At 35.8% G+C, this 16,397-nt stretch overlaps 5 protein-coding genes across 5 annotated transcripts; 4 read left to right on the top strand and 1 right to left on the bottom strand.

The window, feature by feature from the left end:
• Window positions 1-1,187: 1,187 nt before the first annotated feature.
• Window positions 1,188-2,167, top strand: LOC18020202. Its single transcript, XM_006402310.2, has 2 exons — window positions 1,188-1,464; window positions 1,910-2,167. Exons 1-2 carry the CDS (start codon window positions 1,365-1,367, stop codon window positions 2,032-2,034), a joined length of 225 nt encoding a protein of 74 aa, XP_006402373.1. The 5' UTR covers window positions 1,188-1,364; the 3' UTR covers window positions 2,035-2,167.
• A 107-nt stretch (window positions 2,168-2,274) lies between these two features.
• LOC18020201 (pentatricopeptide repeat-containing protein At3g62470, mitochondrial) lies at window positions 2,275-4,569 on the bottom strand. Its single transcript, XM_006402309.2, has one exon. The coding sequence runs from the start codon at window positions 4,567-4,569 to the stop codon at window positions 2,734-2,736; it is 1,836 nt and encodes a 611-aa protein (XP_006402372.1). The 3' UTR covers window positions 2,275-2,733.
• A 659-nt stretch (window positions 4,570-5,228) lies between these two features.
• LOC18020200 (universal stress protein A-like protein) lies at window positions 5,229-6,577 on the top strand. Its single transcript, XM_006402307.2, has 4 exons — window positions 5,229-5,688; window positions 5,774-5,883; window positions 6,165-6,283; window positions 6,378-6,577. The coding sequence occupies exons 1-4, from the start codon at window positions 5,517-5,519 to the stop codon at window positions 6,463-6,465; spliced, it is 489 nt and encodes a 162-aa protein (XP_006402370.1). The 5' UTR covers window positions 5,229-5,516; the 3' UTR covers window positions 6,466-6,577.
• A 182-nt stretch (window positions 6,578-6,759) lies between these two features.
• LOC18020199 (GTP-binding protein SAR1A) lies at window positions 6,760-8,243 on the top strand. Its single transcript, XM_006402306.2, has 3 exons — window positions 6,760-6,957; window positions 7,065-7,196; window positions 7,808-8,243. The coding sequence occupies exons 1-3, from the start codon at window positions 6,829-6,831 to the stop codon at window positions 8,126-8,128; spliced, it is 582 nt and encodes a 193-aa protein (XP_006402369.1). The 5' UTR covers window positions 6,760-6,828; the 3' UTR covers window positions 8,129-8,243.
• A 4,230-nt stretch (window positions 8,244-12,473) lies between these two features.
• Window positions 12,474-14,751, top strand: LOC18020197. The gene is made up of 3 exons (XM_006402305.2): window positions 12,474-12,656; window positions 12,770-13,179; window positions 13,395-14,751. The coding sequence occupies exons 1-3, from the start codon at window positions 12,597-12,599 to the stop codon at window positions 14,560-14,562; spliced, it is 1,638 nt and encodes a 545-aa protein (XP_006402368.1). The 5' UTR covers window positions 12,474-12,596; the 3' UTR covers window positions 14,563-14,751.
• Window positions 14,752-16,397: the final 1,646 nt, after the last annotated feature.

The raw sequence follows: 16,397 nt of genomic DNA, 5'->3' as shown, positions 1-16,397 counted from the left end.
TTGATCAGTTCTCTGTAACGTTACACAACAAAAATCTTAGGATCACCTAGAGCATGACTGATGGCCGCTACAAAAAAATTAACAAAAGTTTTAAGTAAAAAAACTATTCAACAATCAACTACCAAACAATTAAACTAACATACTCAAATAAACTATTGAGAACTAACATATACAAGTCATAAAAATTAACCACATGGACTTCTGACCAAAATAAAATAAAAATAACCACATGATCTTATATTTTCTTGAAGATCCCATTCCAACACGTCCGATCAAAGCTTCTTAGTAGACACCAACCACCGTAACGTGAAAAAATCAAAATACAATAAACTATCAATATAGAGATTATTGAAACAAAAATATAAGAATTGGGAACATTAAAAAGTGATTTAAAACAGTAATCAAGTAAACAGATCGGAAAAAAAAACTAAACAAAAAACCACAACATATCCAAATTAAAAAAAAAAGCCATAAAAGTCAAAGCCATAAAAATCTCATCAGAAGAGTTAAACTACACGATTAAATTTTGCTGCCTACAAACAAGCACATCCCATTAAAAAATGTGTAAATCACGTAGATGATTAAAGAGCAGGAATAAAAAGCAGGAAAGAATTAAATCTAATGCGAGAGAACTCAAAAATGCGTAAACTCAGAAATAAAAGTAAGAAGATGTTATCAATGTACAGTATAGGGTATATATAGGCTACGGTGGGGTATCTTTTATAGTGAGGATTTAGGGTTTTGTTTATATAATTGAAATGCGGCTATCTCTTTTTTTGATATTATCTGCAAAGTGTAATTTTTAATTTGACTTAATAACCGCGGGATATATATGATTTTTTCGTTTTTTTATATAATTTTTTATAAAAACTAATTTAAACAAATTTAAAAAGGGGTAAAAAGTAATTAGCCATCCTGAAATTGAATGAGAGAGCTTTAAACTAAAATTTTACTTTGCTTATAATATATTTTTTTGTTGCCAAAAACACTTAACATATTTTTGAGTGTTATTTTAATGTCCAAACATTCAAAAACCAAAAGTTTCATCGACTTATATCCATTGTAAATGTGCCACATATGTGCCCTGGTTGACCTGAAAATTAATTTCTTAGCCTGAATTGGTTTGCTTTGGACCGGTTTTCAAATATGATAAACCAAACCGAGGATAACACTGTTCGTCTCTCGCTTACAGTTAAGTTAAATTTTAGAGCTAAACCCATAAGCCCTCCGGCGAAAAAGTGTGGACTTTTGTTGTTAGATCCTTCAAATTTTTGCGAAATAATATATGTTTTCTAATCCATTGGAAATTTTGAATCCGTGAATCTTCATCTTCTGTGAAGATTGAGGAAAGTAAAAAAAGAGAGATGCAAAAGACGAAATTTCTAGATTGGTATTTGAAGATCGCAATTGGATCGGCAATTATCGGTGGAGGCATGGAATTCTTCATGATCAAGACTGGATTCTGTAATTTTCATTTTTTTTTGCATTTTACAAGTGGCGAATTCTGTTGGTTAAATCACTGGTTAGGTCAAGTAGATTCGAAATTTTGGGGCTTTTTTCTTTTTCTGAAGTAGCAACAATTGATTGATATGGTTGTTCTAGTGGACAGTTTAGATTTCATTGGTTTTGGATAATCTAGGATAGTATGGGCTTTTGGTTCAAGTCTGATCTTTTAGAATGCTTGCTTATTTAGGGAATTAATTTCATTGATTTTGTATAGAAATGTTAAACATTCATGGCAATATGTCCGAGGGAATTTGGGGGATTTGTTTTCCTATCTTATAAGACTGCTTTTCGAGGTTGAAGTTTCTTCCTTTAAAATAGAGTTGTAATCTTCATGTTCAGTTTAGGATTTAGGATTTTTCTCCGTGAAAGCTTTGATGAAATAGTTTTATTGCTAAACTTGCAGACGACAAGGTTACTGTATTAGAAGCAGAGAAACGAGCGTATGAAAATTCTCCTGAAGCTCAAGCCATGAGAGAAGCTCTTAATCCGTGGAGAAACAAGGACGCCGAAGCCACCAAAAGTCCATAAGATTAACGAAGAAGAAGAAACTATTCTCGTCCTTTCGCTCTCAAACTTGCAATTGCTGCTTCAGTTTCTTCTGTTTGAGATTTGAATTTTCATTTCGCCATTTTATCATATGCTAAATGTCTTCCCTTTTCCTTTTTTTGCACTTGGGCCATCTACTTGTTTCATATCTTTCTTTCATATCTGAAAGAAACTAGAAGATGATGATATATGGATAAAAGACATATTGTACCTCTTATTGAGGATGCCTCGTTCAACAATTGAGGGATCTCTCTTCAGAAGAAAAATATTTGAAATGTTATATGGATAAAGATATACAGTATGTGTTTTGAAATAGTTATAAATCAATAATGTAACATCTTACAATGAAATAACAACTACTGAGGTGTTGCTCAGAACGATTTTACAATACCAAGAGCAAAACACATGTTTGAGAATCTGAATCCATTCGAGTATTGGCTTCCTGAAGCTTCTCAATGGGTTCTCGTTGAGGCATTTGAATCTCGAGGCAAGCCCAATTGTGGTTAAGATAAGTCCAAGCTGTGCTAGTGAAGTCATGTTCTTGATTGAAGTAAGAGCTCAGACTCGAAAACCAATAATTTGCAGATGAGCTCAAGTATAACAACTTAACTAATGAGCACAAGTTTTCTCCGTGTCAGTGAGTTGAAAGAAAGATCCCAGCTAAGAGCCCCCAGTCATCAATCAATCTTCCATGAATCTCTGTTTGAATTTCCTTCTAGTCATCTGAGCCCATCTCGCAAAGATCTCTGCAGCAACAAACTTACCAGAGAACTTAGCCCTCTGTGACAATTCCTCAAATATCTCCGGTTGTCCTGCTCTGTGAAAGTCAGCAGCAAACTTGTTATAATCAATCAAAGGAGTTTTCATTCCTCTGTCAAGCATCTCCTCTAAGTACCTACACGCCTCTCTGGACTTCCCTTCACCTATAAGCCCTCTGATCAAAACCGTGTAGGAGTTATCGTCAGGACAAATCCCTTTCTTGACCATCTCGTCCCAAGCCGCTCTCCCCATCTCGTAGTTTCTCGCCATGAAGTAAGATTTCATTATCATGTTGAATGTGTGTATCGATGGCTCGATCCCGTTCTGGATCATCTTATTGTAGATCCTCGTGGCGTGTTCTGGCATTTTCCGACTCGCCATCAGTTTGATCAGAGCGTTGTAGGTTTTGCCATCCGGAGGATGTCCCTTTTCTTGCATCTCCTTGAGCAGTTCGTAAACCGTATCCAGCTTTTTCTGAGTCCCAAAACCGGTGATCAGACACGTGTAAACCGCAGCATCGGGTTGCAAACCGGAATCAACCATGTCATCGAAGTACTCAATGGCAGTTTCCATGCTCGACTGTTTGCAGAAGTCACGGATCATGATGGTATAGCTACGGACATTAGGACAAGGTCCCTTGGACTTCATGACATGGAACAGTTTGATCGCATCTGATTTTTTTCTGCTCCTCAACAAACCTTCAAGCATAACATTGTGAGCTACAATATCGGGTTTCAAGCCCTGATCAATCATATGGTTCCATATTCTAGCTGCTTCCATCAAGTTCTTCACACGGCACCAACCATTGAGCAGAACAGTGTAAGTCATGAGGTTTGGAGTAAACCTCTCTTTCAGCTTATCAAACAGAACCTGAGCTTCTTTTCCAAGCTTGGCCCTCCCAAGACTATCAAGCAAGCAATTGATCGTTTCGACACCGATTTTGAACTTGTACTTCTTCATCAACTCAAAGATGCCAACAGCTTTCTTCCTCTCTTTCGCAGCAGCGAAAGCTTTCATCGCGATAGTGAATGTATCCATCGTCAAAAGCCCTTTCGCACCCATCTCTTCAAGAACCGAAACCATCGTCTCGAACTGTCTAGTCTTTGCTAAAATACTCATCATGGAGTTATATGTTGTTGAATCATGAGCGAAACCTGGTTTCTCTGCAGCCCAGCAGAAGAACCTAAATGCAGGCTTCCTAGCATGTCGAAACCGTTCTAAAACCTCTACCATCAGATCATGCGATAAATCTACCTTCATTTCATCAAGAACAGCCTCCATGTTTCTATCTAACGCAAACAATTCATCAATCACTTTGCACACTCTCTCTACTTCTTCGGGATTAGTACTTGAACCAACACAGTTGACCCCAATTTCATCACCAACATCTTCTTCTTCTTCTTCTTCTTCTTCTTCATTATCGCATTCAGATTCAATTTCGCCATCACATCCATCATCAGAAGTAATACTAGATAAACCTCTAAAACCTATGCAGGCGTGTGTGCGAGGATGATAAGTAGAGGAACGAATAAGAAGAGAAAAGGGTGAAGAGCTAGCACAGGGAAATCCTACTTCCTCTCCTCCTCTCCTGCCGCCGCATATCACTGTCCCGCCGATTATGCGGCTTTGATCGAAAATGAATTCATTGGAATTCGATGAAGAAGAGCGAACGAGGAGGCATTGGATTCGGTTGGAGCTGAGAGGAGCTCTAGTGAAGCTTCTTCTCATGTAGAGATGTAGCCACGGAGGAGCAGCCATCGAAGCTCGACGGCGATTAGCAATGGCGAACTTGGTGAATAGCGGCTGGTTAACGGCGGAGCTAAATCAAAGAAAGCTTCTTCTTAGTTAGGCCCATTATGCCTTTTTGATTGGAAATCTCGAATGAAAAGCATCGTGACCCATTAAAGGCCCATTAATCTGATTACATGTTCATATTACCGTTTAGCCCTTGGGTCCACCAGGAGCATTAAAGCGCAAACGCAGAAAGAAGGTTGTCAATTTTTTTAGTTGGAAGTGGAAGGTATCTGTATGCATCTTATCTTCATTTTAGGGTCGTAATATTTCTCAAGTTTTTGTGCGGGGCCAATTATTTTGAGATATTATTTGCTTCAATCATACACTCCTTTTAGTTTACGTAATCCTTTTATACGTTAATGGATTAAACAAATCTGAAAGTCATGATCAGTCAACCAGTGTAACTTCAAGCCCTTGTGGTAAATGAGAAAAATTAGATTTTCAATCATTATTTACAATTATAGATTACTTTTGTTTTTTCTAGAAATTTCAGGAATTTTGGGTTCATAATATTACTTTCGAAAAGATCACTTAACACTTCAATATAAGGATAGAATGGAAGAACAATAAACAATATTGTTAGCTTCAATTCTACAAAATCTTCTATGATTGGTTATCAGTCAAACGTGGGTTTACATTCAAAAAGCTTTTAACTCTAACAAAATTTCAGCTGTGAGATTAGGGACCAAAAGGTGTACGTCTTTAAGCCTTTTGCATTTACAAGTACAACTAACTACTTCACAAAATCTAAAACTATATCTAAATTAAAATCCGTAACTCCAAAATGGGTTTTGGGTTTTGCCTAGCTACTCTTGTATAAATAGAAACATAATCTTCCATCAAGCCTTATTCATTAGATATCTCTTCTCCAGTAATTGAGAGCAGACACAAGAGTATTTTGTAGTAAATAAATGGAGGAAACGAAGGAGAGAAAGATTGTGGTAGCAGTGGACGAAAGCGAAGAGAGCATGGAAGCTCTCTCATGGAGTCTTGACAATCTTTTTCCATATGGTTCCAATAATACGCTCATCCTTCTCTACGTCAAGCCCCCTCTCCCCGTTTACTCTTCTATTGATGCCGCAGGTTAGTCTTGTTATTGCAAAAGATCTTTTAGTTCACTACCCTTTTAACTCGTTCGGGTTATAAAAAATTTTTGGTCGATTTTCAGGTTTTATAGTGACCGGAGATCCGGTTGCAGCCTTAAATAAATATGAACACGAGCTAGTAGAATCGGTCATGGCTCGATCTCAAACCGTGTACCAAGATTTTGAGTCCGATGTAAGCTTATTTATATTTCGTTTCGTTCAATATAAGTATCCAACCCGTTTAAAGCAGATTTGATCAAATTTATATGGAATCCAAATAGTTATGAGTTCATTTACTTGTTATCAATTAGTTTTGAAAAAAAAAAAATATTTTACTATATATTTTTCAATGTATAAGTATCAGTTGATATCATACCAAAAAAAACAAACATTGATTAGCGATATAACTTTTTCCCCAAGAAATTTGACGGATACAATGAAACGTAATTAATTAAATTTATTGTTAATGTGCAGATTAATATAGAGAGAAGAGTTGGACGTGGAGATGCAAAGGAGGTTATATGTAACGCAGTTCAGAAACTGAGGGCTGATATGTTAGTTATTGGCACACATGACTATGGCTTCTTCAAGAGGTAATTCTCTTATCTTTTTATCCTTAATTAATATGACGGAACATATCTTGATTTAATGGTTATTGATATAATTTATGTATGTTCCATTTGATAGGGCTTTGCTAGGCAGTGTAAGCGAGTATTGCGCCAAACGAGTGAAGTGTCCAGTGATTATCGTCAAGAAGAAGGCTCAAAACAATTGAGCTCGTAATTCTTATGATTGTACAAGTTCTTGAAAGTTATTGATGTAATTATGTAACAGTTGTATCAATTTCGTATGCATTTAAACCAGAAAAAAAAAAAAAAAGAAGTTAAGCCTAAATTGTACCGACGCCTTCGCCAAAAAATGTTTAATCATACATAGTCCGTTTTCATAAAGGGCCCGAAAGTATGTATTATTTACAATATTAAGACGAAATTAAAACGAAATTTACGAATAGTACTCAGTCGAATTGGAAACGACGCCGTCTGTAAAACGCGGATCTGCGGGAAATTTGTTGCTTATAAGATAATACCCTCTTCAATCTTTTATTGCTGTGGAAAATATCTCGCAAGAAGAAGAAGTGATGTTCCTCGTCGATTGGTTCTATGGAGTTCTCGCAACTCTCGGATTGTGGCAGAAGGAAGCGAAGATTTTGTTTCTCGGTCTCGACAACGCCGGAAAAACCACTTTGCTTCACATGTTAAAGGACGAGGTTCGTTTTCTTCTTCTTCGATCAGATCAGTAATCATCTCGTCTCTCATAGTGACTACGACCGATCAAAGTTTAAAGTCTCCGATCATCGTCTGATTTTGGATTCAGAGGCTAGTCCAGCATCAGCCGACACAGCATCCGACATCGGAAGAGCTTAGTATCGGGAAAATCAAGTTCAAAGCTTTCGATTTGGGAGGTCATCAGATTGCCCGTAGAGTCTGGAAGGACTATTATGCTAAGGTGTGACCTTTTTGTTTTCGTGTTATCGATAGAATTCTAGGTCAATCAATTATATATGTAGAACACTATGGTGATGTGAATCTTTGTGTGCTTGCGCCCACTCTGTTTCTGTGTTTCATATTCATTGTCTTTCTGTATGAAATTTTTGAAGTTGCTTACAGTCTCTTCCCTGTCACCAAGAAACAATAGTCTGAGATGATTTAGCAGAAGTGAAATCTCTAGATGAGAGCTTGAATTGTCAAGGTTATTGGTGTGTGGAGGTTTAACTCTAACTTAGGATTCGGGCAGAGAGCAAATCAGTGAAAAAAGCTTCATGCTATTGCGGCATGAGGTCCATTGATTGCATTCTGCTGGTTACACTTATACAGTAATCTGATGTGAATCTTGCTGTGTACTCCCTACTCTATTTTGTAGCAATTGTGCTAACCACTAATCGCTTATCTGACCAGTTCTTTTTGTCGGACGAATTAATATTTACGAAGCTGTTACAAGCTTCCCTGTTCCAAATTGCTTATCTGATTGCTGGTGGAATTTAGAGATCAAAAGAATTTGGTGTCAAACTATTACCATCTTCTTCAGGTTTGTAACATTATTGTCTCTCGTTCTATTAGGTCGATGCGGTGGTTTACCTGGTGGATGCATATGACAAGGAGAGGTTTGCAGAATCAAAGAAGGAACTTGACGCACTTCTCTCAGATGAATCCCTAGCAAATGTCCCGTTCCTCGTTCTTGGAAACAAAATCGACATTCCCTATGCTGCATCAGAAGACGAGCTGCGTTATCATCTAGGCCTAACCAATTTCACCACCGGGAAAGGTAAAGTGAATCTAGCAGGAACAAATGTTCGTCCTCTTGAGGTCTTCATGTGCAGCATTGTCAGGAAGATGGGCTACGGCGAAGGTTTCAAATGGGTCTCTCAATATATCGACTAAGATCAATGTATGTCTGATATGTGGCTACGATTCCAAGTTGTAAAACGATTTACCATGTAAATGTGTGTATAACTGTTTATATTTTTGTATACAATCAAGACTTTTAAACTCAAAATCGAATGGAGTGTGTGAACCCAAGTTTGGATGTGACTGTGTAAACTGTGTGGGTCTAAGGCAATGGCTGTCTCTGAGCTTTTCTCGAAAAATTGAAAGATGAAGATGAAGACTTGACTTCAATAATAATGTATTATGTAGAAAAAGCCCATGTGAATCGAGGTTGACATTTAACAATAACAATGTCCTACAATGAAGGAAGACCAACCAATTTGACATACAGATGTACTATAATGTGTGTTCTTACATACTTTTTGTTTTGCATGTGTTATGTCTACTTGTGAGCTTATCATTTGGTTTCTTTTTCGTCTTTTTAGGCACTGGGAATAACAAAACAAACAAAAGTGTGGATAACCATGTATTTTTTATTTTTTTAAATAGGTGAACATGATTTGATTTCATGCTGTGTGACATGATTTTTGTTAAAGCGTTGGCTTTACTTAAGCCCTGGGTGTTAACATCACTGGGTATAGCTTCGTATGGCTTTTGTGGTTTGTCAATGTAAATCGTTACAATATAAATAAAAATAAAAATAGATGAGAGATAACCAGAAAAGGAAAAATACTCAGGCACTCGCACATAATGCGTTCTTAATCTTAAGAATAGTCAGTCTCCAGGCAACGTTCAAGTCGGAACGCAATAGCGTATCAGTGCTAATAGCCTAATAGATTATATTTTGCGATTCATCTTTTTCTGTTGTCCAGATTTTGCAACTCGTGCACGCTCCCCCATATAGTCGTAAGAATTTACTAATATTTCTACATCATATCTGGATTTGATTTACAAAGGAATGCAAAATCAAGTTGATTATTGGAAGGTAAGTTTATCAGAAATCTCTAAACTCAAATATATGCTTATAATAAACCTTTATCAACAATTTTTTGCAATTATTTGAATACTTTCACTTTTTGGAACATTTTCAGAGTCTCTCCTTTGGATCGATTCTTGTCTACGCGATGTCGTGGCCAAAAGTAAGATAAAAATATATTATTACTACAGTATATGATATACCGGTTCGAAATAATCGTTAGTTTTTAATTACTTTTCCTTTGTGACGACGATTTTAAGGCTGTCTTTTTATTATTCGCAACTTTTCATCAAAGCACAGCCGAGCTGGAGACTGGTCCTATTTCCCCTCTCTTTTTCCATATTCTCTTCTTATAATTTCCTTATCAATTAGTATCAACTATCTCCTAATGTTTTTTTTTTCTTTTTTTTTCTTTTTTTCCTTTTCCGAGTTTTAGTTTAGCAGTGTGTATATGCTGTAATGAAATTTTAATATTGATCACCACTCTATAGATCTCTAATGTACAAAAAAAAAAAAAAAAAAAAACTATCGAGCTGAGTTGGTTTTTGGGGTTAAGGGATGCACATGGATCACTCATTCCCACGTGATATTCTAAGCCAAGAACACGTGCCGCCCTCTGAATTCTCTCTGACTTTTGTTTGATTGGTTTCAGTTTTTGTTCAAAACCCGAAGCTTTTGGATCAAAAAGAGGTCTCTATCGTCTGAATTTGAGCCTAACTAGATGATTGGTTTGATGCCCAACGCAATATTCTCTATTTTTATTACTCATTTTTTGAAATTAAACAATGACGTCCACTACACAACTATTTAAAAATATGAACAAAATGTTGTTAACAATAGATTCTAAACTATCGCAAGAAAAGAAAAATCACAATATTAATATATGCGCGAATTTTGACACTGAATTATGTGGTTCTAATATATAAAAACCCATGTCTTGGTAAAAGTCTCCAATAGACAATGCTATTGCTACCCATCATGTTGCAAAGTCCTAACACCCAATAATGTGCGCAGTGTAAAAAATGATAAGTAAAGTATTTTTGGACGTCACCTTGAAGAAATCTTAATATTATACATTTAGACGAATTGAAAAATAATTAACTATAGTACTTTGGGTTTTGTTGGAAATTGCATTCATTTAATTTATAACTTCCAAGGTACTATTTAAACATTAAATTTAGAAAATAAGACTTAAAATTAGATGATAGAAGGGATTTAACGAAGTACATATATGAATACATGTTATGAACATATATTCTTACAAGAATGTAAATAATTGTATATGATATCAAAAACATCAATGATCAACCCACCTTTATCAATAACCCCAAGAAGTGATCAGTTGGAAACTAATTGACTCGCAAAAAAGATTAAAGTATACGAAAGTATATAAAACTATTCAATTTCGAAACCAAAGAGTATGATCATATAATTTTTATTTATTTATAAATACTATTATTCTTTTATTTTCGTCAAAAAAAAAGTATTCATGACTAATTGACTATATACCTATTATTTATGTGTATGTATGGATCATGAAGATAAGTATGTAGATATTAATATATTATATTGGCAAATCTATGTATACGTCGTCATGACTCGCGATATGCTTCTTGAGATGCTAACATGTTTATAGAATGGGGACCGTTACCCTTAACTTGACCCACTTTCTAAACCAGGGATTTAATTTATACTACTAGTTAATCCCGTAATTGTCTTTGTAGTGTTTGTTAACTATATATATTAAGAAAAACAGAGATTCGCTAGGTCGTTAAGTCAAGCCATCCTGGCATAGTGGCATATAATCGTCTCAGCCAATGGCATTGTGTTTGTGTATATATGTACCGTAATGTGACTTATGTCATCAATTATGTAGTGTTGGAGATTGTTTTTAAGTTTATAGCACGTATTTGATTAAACAAAAAGAAGTTTATAAGCACGTATACATATAAAACATGCACATATATGATATATATGAATTTCTTCTTCTCAACTAGTTCAATGTCAAAAGAAATTCCAATCAAAACATTAATTTATATACAATCGAATGGAGTGTGATTTTTCAAAGAATATAGAATCGTAGAATCAAAAGAAATCACCCCTTTAACTCTAGTAAAAATGTATTTATTTAATAGAAATATATTATTCAAGGGAAAACTGTATCATAATAATTAGTTTTAGTTATGCGATGGAAAATAGAAAAATGTAATGCATAAATAAAAGATCGAATTTTATATTTCTGAATGATTAATAATATATAAGGCTATCATTTGTAGCCGATACACACACATTTTGCCTATACGTCCAAAAAAATGTTGAAGGAGGTTGTACCTATAATATAATCATTTTTCAGCTGCATCATTATTATTGTTGTTCTAATTATTCTGAAAAAATACAGGTCGCAATAATAAAGGCTAACCGTCCCTTGCCTTACTACAACAATAATATAAACAATCCTCAGGGAAAAAAAAGGTTAGATATTTATTTGACATTGCATATTGATTTCAGACATATATCTTGCTAGCTGCTACATATATGTTGACCTTGCATTGCTTTTGGACCAAACATAAATTCGACATGATTAGTAATAGCATTATGTTTTGTGTTGTTTTCTTATAAATATTACAATACGTACCCCGGCTAAATTAAGTACGTATTTTGACGATGGTATAAAATCAGAAAAGCTAAATATGTATCCACTAATAATTGGAGGATAACATGTATCGAGAAGTGATTGAAACTCGTTTATGGTTCATCAAAGCTCTAACATGCACTACTATGAAAATCTAACATGGCCAACATCTCATTATGATCAATATGATAGTCCCATTCTAAAAATTCATTTTTGGCAAACAATAATTGCCAGGGAATCTAGCGAAGAAAACAAAACTTGAAGTATATAGTAAGAAATAATCGAACATGATTACTGAAGAGATGGGTGATGAAATAGTGCAATCATTCGTCTTATCTCATCAACAATATATGACAAATTCACAATGATGTATATAGATTTAGGTAAAAGTATATTACTATTGCATATGAAAGGGGCTAGTAAGGTTAAGAGTAATAATTACAAGAGATATGATTGAGAATCTAAAATAAACATGGGATTATCTATTAGACCAGCAAAGTAATTTCAAGAGATATGATTTTTCATCAAAAAATTACCAGAGATATGATTTTTAGACAAACACGAGATTGATTATGGCTAATGAATAATATGAAATATGTATAATTTACTTAAACAGAGAATATGTAAAAGGGAAATGGTGCCAGCTATTAATTAGAAGGAGGATCAAAACTTTCTCTCAGGTCAAAGCTGTCCTCTCTCTCTCCTATACTCCTCTGTTTCCTTCTCTCTCCTTTTCTCTCTGTTTCTTTATAAGCACTTCTCTCTCTTTTCTAAAATCTTGGAGGAGAAAACGCAAAGAATTTTGGGAGAAGAGTGATAAAAACAAAAACAAAAATCGATTTTTTGGATAGTCTGATCTATTGACCCAATCAGCAAATCAAAACCCTTTTTTACAGAAGTTTACCTCTGCAACAATGGCTGTTTATCCTCTCCGTGACGGCGGCAAGAAGCATTGGTGGTTCACACACAAGAAGGTAAATAAAACTTCCCAATCATCAAACTTTATGAAATTTCTCAATCATCTCTTTAATGAACATCGACTAGTCACTAAATCAACATTCTCATTTTTTTGTTTTCAATCTTTCAGCTTGTTGATAAATACATTAAGGACGCAACGTCTCTAATGGCGAGTGAGGACCAAACAGCCGCCGCTTCAGCCATTCATATACTTGACGCCGCTTTATCAATCTCGCCGAGTTTGGAAATTGCGTTAGAACTTAAAGCCAGAGCTTTGCTCTTTCTTCGTCGCTTCAAGGACGTGGCTAATATGCTTCAAGATTACATTCCAAGCCTCAAGCTCGCCGTGAACGACGAAGACAGATCCGTTTTATCCGACGGCTCTTACTCTTCCTCCTCCTCCGCTCAACTCTCACGGAAGCTTCTCTCTCCGGGCCGCGACTCCTCCTCCACCTCTTTCAAGTGCTTCTCTCTTTCTGACTTGAAGAAGAAAGTAATGGCAGGGATTTGTAAAACTTTCGATAAAGAAAAACAATGGCGGTAAAATCCTTTTCCCCTCTCAAATATTCCTCGTTTTCAGTAAATTAAAGGTTTGATTTTTAAGTAAAAAGTGTGAGTGATGAATTACAAGTTTCTGATTGGTATTAGTCGGAATTGCAAAATTAATACAATCTTCAGTGATTTTACAGAGTGACCAAACTGAGTTTAATTATGAAAATAATATTCTTTATTTTTTTTTTGTTCAAAATTTTCAGATATGTAGTTTTGGGACAAGCTTGTTGCCACCTAGGACTAATGGAGGACGCACTGGTTCTTCTTCAAACCGCAAAACGCCTTGCAACCGCCGAGTTTCGTCGTCAGAGTATATGCTGGTCTGATGATAGCTTCTCTCTCCTTCTCTCCGACTCATCATCCTCTTCTCCTCCACGCAAAGTCACCGAATGCGAAACCGTCTCTCGCCTTCTCGCCCACACAAAACTCCTCCTCCGCCGTCGCGCCGCCGCATTCGCTGCTTTTGACGCTGGCCATTTCTCCGACTCGATCCGCCACTTCTCCAAAATCCTCGACGGCCGTCGTCGCCCGGCGCCGCAAGGATTCCTCGCCGATTGTTATATGCATCGCGCCGCCGCTTACAGATCCGCCGGAAAAATCGCGGAGGCGATCGCCGATTGCAACAAAACCTTAGCTCTTGAGCCGTCGTGCATCCACGCGTTAGAGACAAGAGCCGCGCTTTTGGAAACGGTTCGCTGTTTACCGGATTCGCTTCACGATTTAGAGCACTTGAGGATTCTCTACAACACGATCTTACGAGACCGGAAACTTCCCGGACCGCCGTGGAAACGGCACAATGTGAAATACAGAGAAATCCCGGGAAAATTGTGCGTTTTGACGGCAAAGTCGAAGTTTTTGAAAGGAAAAATCGCGAATGGAGAAATTGGGAATGCGGATTACTACGGATTGATCGGAGTAAGACGCGGATGCACGAGATCGGAGCTCGATAGAGCGAATCTCTTGTTGTGTCTCAGACATAAACCTGATAAGGCTTTGTCGTTCATCGAACGTTGCGACTTCTCCGATCATAACGAGATTGATTCCGCTAAAGATCGAGCGAGGATGTCTTCCTTGTTGCTTTACCGTTTGATTCAGAAAGGTTATTCCGTTTTGACGGCAACAGTAGTGGAGGAGGAACAGAGGAAGAAGACGAAGATGTTGACGCAAAAGTCAGCGCAAACGGTTGGAGAACACGAACCGGTTGAAAAACCTGGTTCAATAAATATAAACGGTTTCTCAGAAATAAAACCGGGAAATTCAAGCGCGTATCAAGGAGTTTTCTGCCGAGATCTAGCCGCGGTTGGGAATTTACTATCTAGGACCGGTTTTAACCAACCGATTCCAATGAAATACGAAGCCCTCAGTTGTTAAATATTAACCGAGAAAAAATACGAACCGATTTGTGGAAACGACACCGTTTCGGGACGAGTGAAAAATCAATGACCGTCTATGTATAATGCACGTAAGAATGAATTCCACTCGAATTTTTGGTCACTTGAAATATTCGCCTCCTCTTTCTTGTTTCACCTATCTTTACTTATTCAGAGATAATGCTACATTGCTTCGGATGTAATTTGTGTCGGATTAAATTAGAATTACCACTATATTATTATTTTTTGACACAACACACATGAATACTAATCGTATAGTTTCAAATGTTGATGTTCCTCTAAGATTTGTCCGATCAAATTGGATAAACAGAGTCTGACAAAACAAATTAATATTCCGAGGAATCTTATCTACATTGTTTGGCTGCTTTATTATGTGGTATACTCGTATGGTTTAAATTAGTGAAATTTATTAAATAATGATACTATATATTAACTAGTAGATGAAAGGTTGGTGGGTATTATTCAATTGGTATAAGAATAAGTTTATTATATTAGGAATTTACTTCGCTTTGCTCAAGTATTCTTCCTAGCTAGATTTTTTTAAAAATGATAGAGAAAGCTCTTAAAACCTGCCATGCAATTATTTATCTGCCATTTTTCACATTGGGGTTTCAGAATAATCACTGAACGCCACAGGGAATACTATGCAACATATCTATTAAACTAACATCAGCATCTCCCTCTCGTATATATAAAACGATACATACACGCACAGATATTTTGACTACGACCAGTCACTATACATATTTGACTTGTCATTTTAAATTCCGAAATTTGGTGAAATATGTAAACAAAACCAAGGACAACTCCTCCCCTCTCAGATATTTAATCTTCACTAATACGTGCTCTTGGAGTTTTATTTTAAATGACTCGATAATATACGTCAAAATTCATTTTGTTTGTTATAGTCAATAGCTATGTCCTGATAATTTCATCGTAAACGAATTGGTTCATTTGAGCATGAGTTGGATGATTGTGGACAAATTAGCATACATGATGTGAAAATGAGAAAAGTAAGAAATTGAAGGGGAAAATTTGAAATAAAAAGAAAGCACGTGATGTATAGGATGTTGGAGACATTGGAAAGAGGATCAGTCGTGGCCAGGTATATGTATATGATGATGTCAGTGCGTATTCCATGTGAGCCTATCATGTGTACTTAATTACTTATTATTATTTTGTTTACTATATTTAATTTTTGCTGGTACTTGAAAAATTTGAACAAAAGATATATTTAAACAGGCGATAAAGTAAGGACTGATATAAAAAACAGTAAGGTATTAGACTAGCCTTTAGTCATAGGAGTAAAGATGGAGTATTTCATTTTTCATGATATATAACGAATTTCTAGCCAACAATGAGAAAATCAGTTCACGAAGCTAATAACTACACTAATGATTTCACATTTTGCTACAGACAATGATTAATTTTTATCTTTGAACCTATGAATTTACTGACAAATAGCATAATATTTTAGTATTTGGTTTTTATTTTTGTTCGCGCATGTATATATGGATATAATAAAAAAAAACTCGACGACCCTTGCATTGCATCAAAACATAAAAAGAGATGATTTTCTAGATTAAAAGATTTACAAGTTAGTGTTTCATCAAGCAAATGACGCCATTTATTTATGATCTATGTTCCTAAGTTATTATGTAGAGGTTGATCAATCTAATTTGCATCAAACTCTTGGTTAATGAAATAATGCTGTTAAGAAAAAAAAAAAAGCGTGATGGACCGAAAACTTATTAGTTTGTTATAATTTTGGGGCCTAAATCTTACTTCTCTGGCCCAATATATATTGCAGAAAAG

The sequence above is a fragment of the Eutrema salsugineum genome, unplaced genomic scaffold, assembly GCF_000478725.1.
Source record: "Eutrema salsugineum unplaced genomic scaffold, Eutsalg1_0 scaffold_19, whole genome shotgun sequence".
NCBI lineage: Eukaryota > Viridiplantae > Streptophyta > Magnoliopsida > Brassicales > Brassicaceae > Eutrema > Eutrema salsugineum.
Note: the sequence above shows the minus strand (reverse complement) of the source record. Positions and strands in the feature narration are given on the sequence as shown.